At 38.6% G+C, this 17,155-nt stretch overlaps 1 protein-coding gene across 1 annotated transcript in view; it reads left to right on the plus strand.

The window, feature by feature from the left end:
- Positions 1–1,504, plus strand: part of si:dkey-28n18.9 (sorting nexin-32) — a 12,188-nt gene extending 10,684 nt beyond the window's left edge. Inside the window, exons 13-14 of the mRNA XM_030778462.1 lie at positions 115–180; positions 1,361–1,504. Of these exons, the coding sequence (XP_030634322.1) occupies positions 115–180; positions 1,361–1,504 (210 nt within the window). The remainder of the gene's footprint in view (positions 1–114; positions 181–1,360) is intronic.
- Positions 1,505–17,155: the final 15,651 nt, after the last annotated feature.

Here is a 17,155-nt window from a genome sequence, read left to right on the forward strand (position 1 = left end):
ACACACACACACACACACACACACACACACACATACACACACACACACACACACACACACACACACACACACTCACACACACGCTTAGCTCATTCTGTGTTTGTGGTTCTCTAGATGGAGGAAGTGAAGAAAGCTGCTGAGAAAGAATTTGACCTTGTCTCATCTGTGGCCAAAGAGGAGGTAAACAAAGCATGTCTCCTTGGTAACTGTATCCTGGAGACACTGATGTGAAACTCTGCTGAAAGTGACATGTTAAACTCAGTTAGCTGAACAATATCCAAGGCTGTGTGTGGTTAACACAAATTTCTGAGCTTGCCTGTGTTTGTCATTGCCTGTGTTTGTCCTACTGTGACTGGCCATTGCTTATTATGTTACCCTTCCTAATGTAACGAAGTTACAGTTTAAATCCATGGGTTCAGATATAATGACCAGCCTAACTACGCCACCATCACAAGCTTAAATAATCAAAACAAGCTGAGTTTAGTCAGTGTAACACTGTTCATTTTACATCTGAATGTTAAATAGAATGAACATTTGTGTTATGACTGAAAAGCAGTTGATCAGTAACTGTGAAAAGTGAATTTATAACAGTATACTGTGATGTGTGCTGTTATAGAGTGATGGGGGTTTATAACAGTGTACTGGTTTTAAAATGAGATATTTGGTGGGTGATTGAGAGCATGAGGCAGGTGTGTATGTGAGAGAGAACAGGCCTATGTATACAGTACTAGATCAGAGGTAAAGAGAACAGGCCTATGTATACAGTACTAGATCAAAGCTATAGATTCTCTGACATGAAACGTGTCAATCATAATGTACGATGTCTCTGTCTGTGAGGGATAATGTGCTAGTGAACATTACACTGAAAAATATGTGCAATGGGACACAAAAGAGATCTAAAGTAGATCTAAAAGTAGAGTAGAAATCATTACAGAAGTGAGAAAGAGATCTTAAAACTGAAAGGAGAAATAAAAGTAAATACAAGCAAAGATACAAAAATCTTTCTGAAAAAAAATTCTAAAAATAGAAATAAAAGTAAATCAAATAACTGTTAACATGAATAATTGTATTTCTAAAATCATACTAAATAAAACACTTTTTAAACTAATCTTAAGTTAAAAATGAGGATTAACAAGTGAGGTTGGTTTGGAGTAAATGTGTTTGTCTCTGATGATGTGTTAGAATGGTGAGTTTGTGGACAGAATACAGGTAAGTATTTAGATGCAGTGATAGTTTTCATTCCATTGGTGGGTATGTCTGAAACCATGATAAATTACAGCTCTGTTTGCCCGCTATAAGCATTTCCTTCACCCTGCTATCGTCACGGTAACTTGTTGTGCTTTGGTTCTTACTCTTTCAGATTCAGCGCTTCCACGGATCCCGTGTTGGTGTGCTAAGGAGCTTTCTGATTGGTTGGTGTGAGAAACAACTCAGCACAGCCAAACAAAGCTCCGCCCTCTTCTCGCAGCACCTGGAGGCCTGTAGAGAACTGTCTGAGGACTGACGTGAACACGTTTTAAAATAAACTGTCCTATCAGTCAGATTTCTTATTTATGAGTGATATATCTCATTTTGAAAGCAGTCTTATGGTTAATGTGAAGCACTGGGAGATTCGTGTACGCTCAGTTTTCTTAAACTGTTTTTGTGTTTATTCACAACATGAAACATTCAGGCCACTCACTGTCTCTGCTGTAATTGTAAACTGACATGACAACACTGAATAAAAACCATCAGTCCAGAGTACAGGACCACAGTGTCAGTCCTACACATTGTGACGGTAGTGGGACTATTTTAATTTTAACAGTTCGGGCGCCAGGTGAAATCCACCACCACTCAGACAGAGTAGTTAAAAAATAAAAATATTATAATAATAAATGTTACTGATGCCGGCCGAAGCTACAGTGAGCCAAACACAACAGGCACAGTTATGCAATTATTTGTTTATTTGTCTGAAGAAAAGAAAAGAAATCCTGACCGCAAGCTTTCAAAAAAAAAAAAAAACCAATTTCCAAACAATTGCGTTCAAAATAATACACGTAATATTACGACAATCCGACTTTTAAAATTGCCGTAACAGACTAACTTTTAACACAATTTCCAAATACATCAACAATAAGAGGGCAACCCGGGCGCCATAGGAAAATAACAATAAAATAAAACTAAACTGAAATAAACGGAGAACAGAAGAGCTAGCCCAAGGTAGAAAAAAAAAAAACCCTCTCGGAAGAAAAAAAACCAAGCCGTAGCCCAAGGTTACGGCTTCTGAAGAGCGTTCAGTATGAAACCGGACTTTAAAAAGAAAGATTTGTCTCACCGCTGCCGTGTCACCTGCTAAATACGATTGAAAAAGTCACAATAAAATCGTCAGCAGGAACTGACCACGGCTTACCGGTTAAACTTGTAGGGTTAAAAAAGCTCAGTATGGAGAAAAAAAAGAAAACCTCGCTCTCTCTACGATATTCAAAAAAACCAAGCGCGTCCGGACAGCGCAGATACCTCAAGGTGTTCTAGAAACGCACAAGTGTGACACACCAGGCAGAGGAAGTGGAGGAGAGAGCGCAATGTTACCTGGGCCAGGTATTTATAGAAACGGATCATGACCCGTATGCAGACGCTATGTTTTTAAAAAGAATAGTTTATTATAAAGGGACATGGCTCTTATCGCCACAACATGATAATTGTGTTCAGTTATGTCATATATACAGTATGACAATGATATTGTATATGTAGCTCATGGCAAAGTTTGTAAAATCAGCCGTTTGGTTTTCCTGTCATTGTGCATTTAATAGATTGTATGTTTTGATTCATTTAAATACAATTCTTTCTAACTAACTTGTTTTTCTTTGACAAATAAAAGATTTGTCTCATGACAAATGTATGTGGATTTTTCTTGATGTTGTTAAAGAGCTCTATGAATCCATGAGGCAGATCCTTTTGGCTGCAGATTGGTATGACCCAGAAATTGGTACAATCCAGATAGTGGTATGATCCAGAATGGTGTCAGTTGAGTGTCTAAACTAGAGAGAAAGAGTTGGTAGAACTGACTGAAGATAATGTCACTAAATAAGGGTTCATAAATAGCAGAACAACCATGAAGAGAAAAAGGTTTTTATTACCAGACATGACCTTTCCTTAAACAGATTTTAAACACAGACATATATTATAACCCAATCTATACTTGTATCATAAAATGTGACTGTGGAATGTTCCATCCCCAGCTCACAAGACCACAACCAAGAAATCCCTGCATAAACTGAACAAAATGCATTATATGAATAAAGTAAATGGAATCAAAGCAAAACACAGTTCTTGGGTGGACCAGGTCAAAATAACAATCAGAATCCAAATATTTAACATTAAACTAACTGACAAGATAAAACTGCAAAGGAAAAACAAAGCAGTTTCCTTCTCTTACTAAAACCAGGAAAAGGCTGTGTATAATATACTGCAAGCTTAACAGCAACAACAACAACAACAACAACAATAATAAAACATTGTTACGGTAAAAACAACAGTAACAACAACTAAAATATATTTACTAAAGTATACATGTGTTTGTGTGTGTGTGTGTGTGATGTTGCATCTTATCTATATCTATATTATATCCTTCCATGTTCCCACTTTTGTCAATCCCAATATGTGTATCATTATCATATAGTCATGAGGAGAGAGGGAGGGAGAGACAAAATACCCAAGCATTTTAACAACAGCATATCACATATTAATCACAAAATTAATCACAAAAGTAATCACAAAATTAATTTCTTTTTGAAGTGAACTTCATGTGTGTCTTGGTAAGGGTGTATGTATGACTGTCTTAACGGGTCTCACTCTGTGTCTTGCTTATTTCATTTATTGCTGATAGTGCATGTTTCTTTCGGTCTGTCTTTAACTTCTCTTTAGTGTCGTCTGACAAGTACTCTGCAGCTGCATCAAATTTCACCCAATTAGGCACACTGGTGTCAGTGGCAGTGCCTCTTTTAACACGCATTCTCAGAGCTCCCAGTAAAACTTCTGTGTCCTTAACTAACGGCTTTTTGCATATCGGCCCTTTCTGTTTTGGTCCTACATATTCTGGCATATAAAATGCAAAAGACACACAGTCCCCTCGTTTTGTTTTTGCAGTCATTGTTGCCTCCAGATTATTAACATTGCCACTCAGCTCATGTGTGCATTCAATTGAAAGTGCCTGTGCTCTCCAAATAATCTTTTTCTCTTTATTGACATAAACGGCATCTTCATTATCGTTAATGTCTTCAAGACGTGGATAACCATCATAATCATACACATCAGGGCTGTGAACAACCACCACATACTTGATCTCCTGTTTGTGCAGTACAGTCTCATAGACCCTGAGAACTGGATCCCTCCCTCCACACAACTGATCTCTGTACATCTGCATCAGGTCTGCCAGGGGGAAGGTGAACTTGAAGGTTCTGTCGTGATATGGCTCAGAGAACGCTTGTGAGGTCGTGAATTTCTTCAGGTCCAGCTTCTGTTTGCCCAGATAGTGACTATCTGCCTCCTCAATCTCCTCTGGGCCGATCTCAACATCCCAGTACATGAGAAAATCTTTGGCAGGAAAGTCCCCTGAACGTATTATTCTTTGTACATCTTTTTTTAAAGCCACGTAAGACACTTTGGCAACGTGGAACTGAACTGGTTTATAGTGATTTGGAATGATTCTCAAATAATCAAACACTTCTTGATGTGTTTTAGATTTCTTTGCCTCTTTTTCTTGGCTTTGATTGTGCATTCTGTACTCTAAATGGAGGCATTGGATCTTCTTCATGATTTCGTCCTCATCTTCCAGTAAATGTTTCTTGAGTTTGTCCAAAGGCCAATGCTCTCCCTTAACACATATTTGAGGTTCTTCTTTGTCAGAGGTACTTTTTATTTGTATCTGAAAAGACAAGAGATATTTGTGTTGTGTTGCTGAATGCTTAATGGGTTCAGATCCTTGTATTCCACATTTTTATTTCCTAAATTTTCGGTTTACATTGTTTGCATTCTTAACTGAGATACCTTCCACAGTGAATACATCCCAAATTTATTTTTACCTTAGCTGGTGGTTGTTATTCCCCTATAACACAAGAGAATTATAAAAATAAACACACCTCACTCAACCTAACTTAACTAAACTAGAGGCCTACAGTGTTGCTGTCTGGGTTCAGGGGGTTATTGAAGTACCTAAGTACATTCAATGCCCTAAACCATGTATCATGACTTCTGTTCCAAACACCCTTAAATGTGTTCTTCTGTGAACTCACTCCTGTGCTACTCACTCTTTCAGCTCCTGGAACAGTTTAGTTCAAAAACAGTCATTTCTGATCCTGACCAAGGTTATACTACTTTTCCATTATCAAATTCATTTTTATTTTGATAATATGTTTGTATTTAATCTGAATTTATCTTTAGTTTTAGTTTTTCCACACAAACACATTCGCATCTTTTAAGCGCATTCATGAAAATTCTGCTAAGGAAATGGCTGTGCGCGTTTCCATCAGTTGTGCTATGTGGATTAAAAATGTGCATTCTCCTCATGGTAGGAGGAGTTGTAAAAAAATGTAAATCTCTGTGATCGCACACACACACTGTGAACATTGAGCAGTGAATTTGTCCTCTGCATTTAACCCATCCAACACACCGGTAGTGAACACACACACCAGGAGCAGTGGGCAGCATTCCTTGCGCCCGGGGGGCATTGGAGTTAAGTGCCTTGCATAAGGGTACACAGCCGTGGATATCAGTCCTGGGAATGGACCCAGCAACCCTTCAGTTGTGAGCAGCTGTGGGTTTAAAACGGGTCTAGGGCAGCTTTAATGCGTGATAAAATCGCAGCTAACCCCTTGTTGATGCGACTAAAGCTGTTTCCATCAACCAGCATCATTTTACCCTATGCTCAGAGCTCAGAGGCTTAAGCGATCTAAGCGGCTGCTGAGGGCCCCCGTGGCCACCAGAGGGCCCCCAAGAGCGCACGAAACGTCCCACAAGAGATCTTGAATTTTTTTTTCATTTGTGATACATCAAAAACGCAATATTGTGTTAGCGGGCTGGACAGGAAATACTACTTGCTTAATCTATTCCCGCTGCCTTTGTCAGAGCTGGTGTTATGTTCATGTGCATGCGCATTGTAACAGAGGTTGACTGCATTTTGATGCAAGTGTAACCCAGCTGTAATTTAGTCGGCTTGTGCTTGTTGATTGTTTTCGCCATTAAACAGTTGCTGTCACTTTATCACTGGTATACGACAGTAGCAACCGCTTTCCGGTAGGTTTAGGAAGCTTCCATACAAATGCACTGGCGAGAGAACATGCGGGATCAGAGGGGATATGCGAAGGCAGAGAGCACATCTGCGGAGTCGTGTGGTCCTCGCCTGAGCTTCGCTATCACCCATAACTGTGCGATATTCTCTCGCTAGACGGACTGCCTGTATTCAGTAGTCCTGGACTGTTTGACACGCTGAGGAGAGGAGCGGACGGATTTGTACTGGTCACCCCACCGGGACAACTTGAGTATTACACATTTTTCCACATAGAGCTCTATACAATATTTTTTTGCAGTCCTCTACTCTTCGCGGATGGACAAAGCAGCAAAAAAGTAATGACCACTCCTGTGAGTATGTTACCTTTTAAGATTAAAATCATAGGGTAAATACATGTCAGGCTGACATTGGTATGATGTAAGCAACACAGCTACAACTAATGAAATTGATAATGGGTGTGTTAGATTTACTGTAGGTGGGCGAATGATCAAGCATTGACAATAGTGAATAGTATTGGCGGCGCAGAGGTGCTAGGGGGCCCCCAGTCAAATTCTGCTTAGGGCCCCATAAAGGCATGGGTCGGCCCTACCTATCACTTCTTTCCAGCGAATTCCGACGCAACGTAAAAGATTTGATGCGAAGTCTAGTTCATTTGCATTAAATAGTTGAATGGAAACCCAGCTAGTGTTGTGACAACATTAGGCTATATTGTGTGTTTGTTGTGACAGGGCATGCGTTATACACTGCTTGTGGTTAAAGTGTTCTTGATGAATAAAAGTGCGGTAGTATTTTCTGGTTTACTACATATTCCGCTTCAATGCAAACAAAGAACAGAAGATTGGACTGGCTTGGCTATTGAAAACGCTACATTTGCGATTGTGTCTGACTTATCATTCAATTCAGCAGTAGGTTATGAAAAGGTGTTGACTAGTGATGGACTGTAAGTGAGAGTCGTGCCCCCTCACTTTTGCTGGGGCCCGTCCGAAAATATATTTTTCTGGCTACGCCACTGTATAAAACACGTACAACTTTCAGCTGTGATACCATGGTTATGCACACGCCTGGAGCACAATTTCAGCTGATTTCCGTCAGCATTCTTAATTCAGTTAGTCACTCATTGTAAGAGTATTGCTTCCCATAGGTCTTAACTACCATTATCAAATTTGATTTAGCTGGTGTTAATTTCAAGCCTTGAATGTCAGTACTATCTGACCAGTTAAGACCACATCCTTTACAGTCTATATGAGGGTTTACCACTGAGACCATTAGCATGATTATTATTAAATTATCAATTTGGTAATCAATTGCTTTCCAGCACATATCAAAAGACAAACTTTCTGAAACGAAGACTTGATATGAAAATATAAATAGCTTTACCTTCTCCTGTGGGATTGATCTCAGGTTCTTCAGGTATGATTCCTGTGCTTTTTCCCAAAGATTTTTATGTTCTTCATACATTTCCTTAACCTGAGGTAATTTCCTTACTTTGTCCCAGTCGTCATTTGTCTTAAGAGAAAACAATTAAATAATAAAAAAATTGAACCATTCAGAAATCTTATCATATTAAATACTCAGCGTTTCTTTAATAACACTAATAGTGCATGATATTATGACATGATTTGAAAACTTTACGACTTCAAACAAGCATTTTATTAAAAAAATTTTTTTTGGAGCATTACTTATACCAACTCTTCAGAGTATGGTAGCAGTCCTTACCATGTCCTTAAAGCGCTGTCCGCGGTAGTAGGACTTTTTGCCTGGAAAATGCACTCCTGATTCAAAGAGACCTGACAGACTTTCAGCGACTAGATGCAGACGCTCATCTTCATATCCGTACACTTTTCCTTTAGAACATACCATGAGGACTAGCTGGGCATCTTCTGTATTACATGGAAAGTTCTCTACCATGCCAATAACCTGCATCTTCATGTACTTTTGGAGGTAGAACTGCTCCCACTCCTCTACTATATCAGTATCATCTCCGTAGACTGTGTCTTCCACATGTCCAATCCTAAAGGTATACTCCTCTTCTTTCTCCTTAGTAACTCTCTTCAGAGTAATGTCTTTGTTGTGATGTGTAGTCACCACACTTTTTAAATGTTCCACTGTTTTCTCTGAAAAGAAGGCAGAAAAAGTTTGTGAATAAATAAGAGAAAATGTAATCTAAACGCCATTCTAATAGCATCAGTATGATGTCTGAATTCAGCATGTATGTATATATTTATCAACACAGACTGTGTAGAAGACCAACACCAACCCCAAAACCTAGGCAGAACAAGCAGAAGATCACAAACTCTGGCGTCAAACCACCACGACTGCTGTAGAACTTTTCGAACAAGAACGTCGCAGAAATGAAGAGAACAAATGACAAAGACGAAAGATCCGCCCAAACCAGACCACTTCCAACTATCAGGTGCAACCTGTGCGGACGTATGTTTCATGCAAGGGTCAGTCTTTTCAGTCATCAGAAATACCAACACGCCAAACGAGTAAAGAAAGCAGAAGAAGAAACGTAGTATGCTTACACATACACTTACACATATACTTAGTACTCGGAAAGAGGAGTAGCCGACGATATATTTAACTGCCCTCGAGTAGGCTACAGATTTAGTATTAGTTTAGAGCAGTTTCTTTGTTGTGATATTTAGACACTAGGGGACTCTATTTACCGCAACTGAAGAGAGAACAAGGCTTTTATTTGAGACAGGCTATTATTAGAGACATGCCATTATTTATGATTTGTCCTTTTTTAGTAGTGTATTTTGTAATATTGTAGTGATGTTTGATTTCTAATTTATCCTGTAAGGATTTACGGATACACCTACTACTCGAATATAACCTTTACTGTACTGTATTTAAAGAATAAAACTATTAGGTCTACGAGTCTTTGTCAGATTATAATGATACGGTGCTGATAATAACAGCAGGCAAATAAAAAAAACAACATATGGTAATATCTACGAGATATCCGATGGGAAAAAGTCACACAAAGCTCACCGGCCGACATGTGCCTGCTACTCCATCTAAAATCAGACATTTTTTCCCTTCCGTGACTTTTTCCACGTACCGTTAAGGTTACATGAAATAATTTATAGAAATAAGAAAATAACACACAGGAAATAGGAAGGAGAGAGTTTTGATAGTGATGTCCCTGAATGGGCCATTAACACACATGGTCCTACAGCGACCACATGTAAGTTAGAACATTGTTGGTATGGTATTTCTGTTAAAAAGTGAAACTAATAGTAACAACATGGTGAGCAAAATTACCATATGTTTTTGTACTGAGGTAAACAACGCTGTGGAAATATGATGAATTTACCACCCGAGCCTTTCTGTGATTTATGTTTTTTTGTTTTTTTGTTTTTGGTTGGTTGGTTTGTTTGTTTGTTTTTTACCCGGCCTGTATTTGGAACAGGTCTTTATTTGCCCAAACAGGCGGCACCCCTGCTATGATCTGAAACCCGGCCATTATTTGAGAATTTTACGGTAATGTAAACACTGTTGTAATGGCAGCAGAATGATATAAAATTCATTGTGTATATATATATATATATTTAATTACCTTTGATGGGTCCAGTGATGGAAGAGAAGTCTTTTTTAATCTGCTTGTGCACTGAGAGACTGAAAGGCAGATAAAAACAGAGAAATGAATAAAGTGTTCAGTAAACAAATCACAACTTGTTATACAACAGAAATACTGGCTGTGTACCCCCATTTCATATAACTGCAGCTTTGTTTTGTTCATTTTAAATTTCAGTGAGGTGCAAAATTCTTACCTCATGATTCCAGGTTTGCACGGTAATGCCCTGTGTGAGCTTTCCAAATGCTGGCTGTACCACAAAGATAAAGACTTGATGAATTTAGAAGGCTCACTGTTTTTATCCTTTGCTCAATCTGTTTTATACCTGTTGCAAGACACACCTCAATACAATGAGGACACATGTTCGCCAGGTAACCCCTCCTGCCACGTACGTGTCATGCCATACTCTCTCTTACAAAAAGACTTTCCTAGCTCTCAGTTAAGTGGTTTGCAGTCTTTTCTGGAGCTGTTCTCTGATAAGTTGTTTTTTTATTCTTTTTGGAGTCCTTACTCTCAGAGACTCTTGTTTCAGGATGGCTCAGCAGGTAAATATATATCCACCCCAGTTATATTTCTATGTGGTGATGAATGGTGTTTTTACATTTTCCTTTTTTTACATTTTCGTTCTCCTTTTTTCTCTGTACACATAGGATAGAGAAATTTCAAGAGAGGAAAGGTAAGCATTTACATGTGAGAGCAATATCCTTTATTGGATGCACTAAATTAGCCTGCTCATATTTAATAACCTGTTATTTGACATGAAAGTTTTGGATGTGTTGCATTGCATTGTGTGAAACTGTAGGACAATGAGTATTAAGAGAGAAGTGCCACCAACAGCTGATCTTTTTTGTCCTTAATAGTGCAGGGAATTTTGAACGAAGGGACCGTTTTCTAATTAATGCAGGTGTGCTCATTCGCAAAGCATTTGAACTCCACGATGGAAATACAAAACTTCTGAAGGAGGTCTGTATGATTGAACTTTTCTGATAGCTTTTCATGTAACATAATATTAGGACAAAAAATAAGATATACCTCTGTACAAGAAGGTGGTATGCAGAAGAATTTATTTCAGTACAGATACAAATAACTCATACTTCTATATGCCTGTATCTGACAGCTTCTTATGCACTGGCCATTGATACACACTGCATGTACACAAAGATTGTGCGTGAGAGCATGATGAAAAGTAGTTCATGAATGAGCAAATAAATTAGTAAGATTTAAACTGAGACCATTTATAGAAAAAATACCCTTCAGTATTTGTAATGGTGGTGTAGATAATGAACATTCAGTAATTTCATTACTGTAAATTCTTCCATTCCTTTGTTCTCTGTTGTTACAACTTCTTGTCATTTGTATGTCTCCATAAAGATGCTTCATAGCATCTTGTTTCTAGGCAATAACCATACGAAATATACCCCAAAAGTAATTTTTCAAGATCGTTATGAGGAAACATTTAGACAATTCCCAGAGCCTCTGGAGAAACACAGAAGAAAAGTGCCCCGTCGAACACCTTTCTCCTACCTTTTGGAGATGGTGAGTACATTAAACCTTCATGCACACTCGCCTACACTTACGTATTCTAGAGCTCATCAATTAATTTCAATACTGCTGTTTTGCCACTGAGGTCCGGTTTGTCCTTGGAACAGCCCTACCAGAAGCAGTGCCTAAATGTGAGATTTGGTCATATTTAGTGCAGTAAGTAGGGCTGCCGCGGTGAAGAAATTTCCCCTGCCGTGATTTAGGGTGGCTCAACAGCTCGATATGCAGTACTTTGTTTATCCTGATTTTAGTGCTATATAAATCAGCTTTATTGTTAGGTTATTATTAGGTGTATTGTTGCTTTTTAAATGACAAAGATACCAGTTTTAAAACAAATTAAATAGTTGTTTATAGTTAAATGCACAACACAGAAGGGCAATGAGGCGCAATAAGAACGCAAGGTGGGCCACATGCCTTTTCTCCTAAATGTAAAAAAAAAGGATTATGCCTAACCCATAGCCTAGGCTAGATATAAAGTGTCTAACGAAAATAAATAAAGCAGATTGTTTAGGCTAAATCTTTTACGTGCAAATGTACGGAGCCCCTAAAGAGACATGAGCAAAAAAATTAGGGGACATGAGAAAAAAATATTGAAATTTCTCGTGCCTCGTCTAAACTGGCTGGCTCTGTCGTTTAATTCGGTTGAAAGCCGAAATGTTCCCAAACTGGCGAAGTTACGTTTAGTTTTGCTACCAGAGCAGCTGCCCTTGTTTCCGTCTTGAAAAACCAAGACTGAAAGCGGCACCGCATTCGAACAGACAGTTGACGGGAAAAATTACACTCTTCACTCTTCTTTTCGTTATGAATTTATTTAACATGCAATACACACGCACTGAAGTGTAAAATAAGAAGGGCTTGGCCTCTCGAAAAAGGAAAAAACGTGAACATAGCGGTTGTGGCAGTTGCCTGTTATACCCTGCAGTCGGCTTGTCAGTAGCGCAGTATAGCAATATTGCGGTTATCGCGACAGCCCTAGTGCAGAGTATCGGGTGTATGTGTCAAAGTGTTCGCTTCCATAGAACAGCAGCCCGTCCAAATCATATTGGGCCATTATTTCTAAAAGAAAATTTCTCTGTGAAATTGACAACTTTAACAAACATTTTATTAATTTGGATGGTCCGAGAAGAATAAAAGGGGTATTCCCACAGAACAACGGTCACATTATTAAGACTGTGGGCACTATCATGTGATACTTGCTCAGTTCTTTTTTCTAAATGACAAAACTGTCTGAGTTACTCTTTGGTCCTTACATTTGTGATGTATGTATTAAATAGTTTAGGCTGTACTAACGTTACAGTCAAGGACAAGCCTCCATGGCATGTTATAATATTGTATGCAGACAGATAAACCTAGCTGGTATATATTAATAAACTAGCTTAATTATTACCAGTAATGCTAGTGGTGTTACTTTTACTTATGTGTTTAACACACATACTGTTAAGGAAACTATCACAGAAACTAAAATACAGTTATTGATTAATAAGTTAATAGGAAGAACAAATTATATGGCCAAGTTCACCCCATCGGTTTCAAGATCCAACTGCTCCTGAAAATCTGGGCAGCAGACCTTTGGCACTCAATTTATGATTTAGTTTTGGATTCCTTTGTAAGGAATTCCAAAACTGCATTATCACATCAATGCTCGTGGAACATTGGATCAATAAACATTTTCAAAGGATGTTTGCATTGAAATGTGCCTTTTTTCTGTTTTCCACAGATTGTGAACAAACATGGAGGCAATGAACAAGAGGTGAGGAGAATACTCCTCCAGATCAGCATGGAATGCAGAACAAGCTCAGATGGAATACGCCCCCTGATACCAACTGTTATTTGTGTCTGCCGCAGTAAAATAACTGGCAGAAAATACTACGGAGCTTCCCTAACCCGCCCTGGCAAAGAGATCATGACTGCCGTGTCCTGTGTACATACATGGCATCCTTATGTAGCCAGCGCCGTGATGTTAGAATATCTTAAAGAGGAGGTTAATGGAATCAGATTAAGAATCAAACTTCCAGAGTGGGTCACATGCACAGCCTATGACTTAGCAAAGACTTGGGTTCTTAAACCTCCCTGTGGTCAGTGCCAGAACCTTTTCTCTCTGAGACTGAATCAGAGTATGAATGTTGCTGGTAACTGTGCTGAGACAGAGGCCATATGCAATTTCCTCAGCAGTGAATCAGAAGGCCTGAATGATGAACCCATGACAGAAATGAGAGGGTACTTAATGAAAAAAATGAGAGGGCCCTTTATGGAAGAAATTGAAAAAGTGATGGCACAAAGAAAAATACAAAATCAAGACAGATATCTCATTGAAAATGTCTACAAACCATCATCAATACCAAGGAATCTGTAGTTAAAGCATAGAGCATGTATCAATGCTTACTCTTTCTCATTTCTATTAGATTTATTGTCAAAAAGTGGGGATTTGGGTAGCTGCTTAAAATGCATAAGAAATCCTTTTTTATTTACCTGGATACCATTTTAGCTTCTTACTAGAATTCCTAAAAAAAATATTAATAAAGTTACATCTGCATTAACATTCCACTCTTTAAAGTGCATTTTAGTCTTAAGAATTTAATTGAAGAATTGAGCTGTAATTTGTTAATATGACAAAAGATAATGAAAAATATGTTTTTATATGCTATGCTTTTGTGCAACCTCGAAAAATATGTAATCTTATTATTCTCTTGAGTGAAAGCTCATACCACATAGAGGAAATATTTGTGAATTTGAAATATCATGTGTTTACTCTGCCATTACAAAAACATTAAGGTTAGAGACAAAGTTCATTTTCCACACGTGCACAGTAACTGATCTGATGTTTGTTGTGTTTTCAAATCTACAATTGTCAAAAATCTTATTGTTGATTTTAATGGTTTGCCATTGTCACACTCTTGATGATTCACAAAATAATATATTAATTGCAAAATTGTGAGAAATTATAAGTCACTCAGGACTAAATTTAGATTTTAAAATGACTAAAGCAGCACTTTTGAAAAACAAGTGTAAAAGCATGTTAAAGGAGAGTGTGTATTTCAAGGTGAATGAAAGGTTGTTTTATATGCATTGAAATGTATTACATCAAGAACTGCAAGAGAGGCTGTTATTATCATTATTATTATCATTATTATTATTTTCATTATTTGTAAATGTGGTATTATATTTCAGATACTATAGATTTGTTGCTCAATTAGATTTTTTTTCAATGCTAATTTGATTTTTTCAGCCATTTCTGTCTGATTTATGAAACTAAACCCATCAGAAAACAAAAATAAAATGCAAACCATTCTATTCTATTCAGCACTAGCCCTTCCCACAGGGTTTTACACTCTCTGACAGAAACTGATACAGAGTTCCAGTACATTCATAGCAAAACAGTGAATGAAAGTCAGAGTTCTTCAGAATGAAAGTTCTTCAAGGTGTTGCAGTGGAAAAACATAACAGAATTATATTAATGCATTTATAGCATATGATATGTCCACTCTGCTGTCCTCATTTAAAACTTGTATTCTGTGCATGTACAGGGTTACCCTGTTTACTTTCAGTCCCTCCTCCCTGTTATGGGGCATTATTACTGGGGTTGGCACACTCGGATATTTCTTAATAAAAATCACAGTCACACTTCTGCCTCCACCTCCCGTTTTTTTTTTTTGGTCATGTGATAAAACCAGTCTCTTAAAACACTTTTCAATGATGGGAGTGAGTGCAACTGGGTGGAAGTCATTCAGGGCCATAGCAGTGGAGTGCTTCAGGCACTGGCACGATGGTGGCGGTACTGAAGCTTGGAGGAGGGAAGCAGAACTGGATGGGGGCACAGTCCTGGGTGGTTTGAAGTCTGTGATGGTCTGTATGCCTTGCCACATGCGCTGGGGGTCAGAGGAGTTGAAGTGCTCCTCGACCCTCAGTTTGTATATATGTTTAGCCTGGGAGATTCCCCTCTTCAGGGTGGCCAGCGTCTCCAGACCTGAAGGCTGCATCCCTGGCTTTGAGCAGGAGGTGAACTTCTCTGTTCATCCAGGGTTTCTGATTGGGGAAAGCTGTTTGTGTGTTGTTACTCTGTTCACACACTTGTTGATGTGATCCAGGACTGAGTTGGTGTATGTGTCAATGTTAATCTGAGATTCTTTAGTGGCATGGGCAGCAAACACACTCCAGTGTGTGCTGGAATTACTGCTGAAGAGCAGAGTCAGCACCCACTGACCAGATCTTGATGGTGCTCATTATGGGTTTTACATGTTTAATGACTGGGCTGTACTTGGGAAGCAGGAACAATGAAACATAATCAGACTGTCCCAGATGGGGGAGTGGAGTGGCTTTGTAGGCATCAGCCACATTTGTACGGACGTGATCCAAGGTTTTATGTCCCCTTGTGATGCATGAGACATTTAGACATTTTAACATCTTGGAAGGATGGTATGTAGGTTGCAATGATTGAAGTCCCCAGCAGGAATAAAGGCCTCTTCTGGATGCAATGATGCATGTAAACTGTTGTGGTATATCATAAACCACCACCCCTTTTATCTATTGCTGCTACAGCTCTGTCAGCCCTGAAGACTGTGTGCCCCTCCAGTTCTACCATGTTGTTTGGAATATCAGTGTTTAGCCATGTGCCTGTAAAAAACATGAGGTTGCAGTCCATAAGCCTTCTCTATGTTCACCAGAGACTGTACATTGGCGAGGAAGATGCTAAGTAGCATTGGCCGATATGAATTTAGCCTTAGCCTAGTGCACAGACCTCCATGCCTCCCCTGTCTTTGTTCATGGTTTTGACGCCGGTGCCGGACACTTCCAGTCAGGTTGGGTTGTCCATAGGTCCACGGTGTCCTTTCTACCTCAAGTGGTAGGTCATCGACATTGAATGGATAGTCCAAAACGATCTTGGTGCACCAATAGCCAATGTCCAAAAGTGTCTGTTTGCTGTGAGAAGTTCACATAGCTCAATCGGGTGAACAAGCAGGAAGCAACCAGATAAATTTACACTATTTTGCTAAATCTGGTAAGACACTGAGCCTCACGATGTGCCCGCGACGCCATCTTTTATAATTGATAATTATTAATTAATACTGAATATATAACTAATTTGCACAATAACATTAGGAATAAAATACTGAAGAAGCACAGATCAAATTGTTTTAAGGCCTTCGCTTATTTAGGTCAACCAGTAACAGTAACAGATGTGTCAATGAACAATGCGCCGGGTGTAAGATAAAGCCCTATGTCTGAACTGGATATGTTTTATTATAGAACTGAGAGAATGATGAGGTATCACAGTAACAATTTGGAGTAACTCGAAGTCTTATGCTGTCTGTAGTCAATATAGACCTGGACAACATACAGTGACACACACAATCACAAATAAATGAAATAAATGATGTAACATGTTGCCACAAGAATCAAAATTTGGGGTTATAGATTTTCAAGTTGTTAGTACCACAACATTAAATTGAGTCTTCTCCATTGTGGAACCTTAAAAACGTTCATTCTCCTTTAAAAGCTTTGTTGCACTATGGCAAAATCTATTATTTATAATACCTTTAAAATCACTAACTTCCGTGTCTTATGCACCTTGTTGCTGAAAGGAAAACTAAGCAACCAGACCAGAAATCAGTCCTGCACAGAATGTCTTTTTGCATTTGGTAATAAAACATGAGAGAAAAGAATGTTCTGGAACAGTTCATTATAACACCATCTTAGATTATATCTGAGGCATTTGGTCTCTGATGAATGTGTATTACAATACAGAAGTACTGGCAAGATTCAAAATG

Source organism: Chanos chanos, chromosome 6, assembly GCF_902362185.1.
Source record: "Chanos chanos chromosome 6, fChaCha1.1, whole genome shotgun sequence".
Classification (NCBI taxonomy): domain Eukaryota; kingdom Metazoa; phylum Chordata; class Actinopteri; order Gonorynchiformes; family Chanidae; genus Chanos; species Chanos chanos.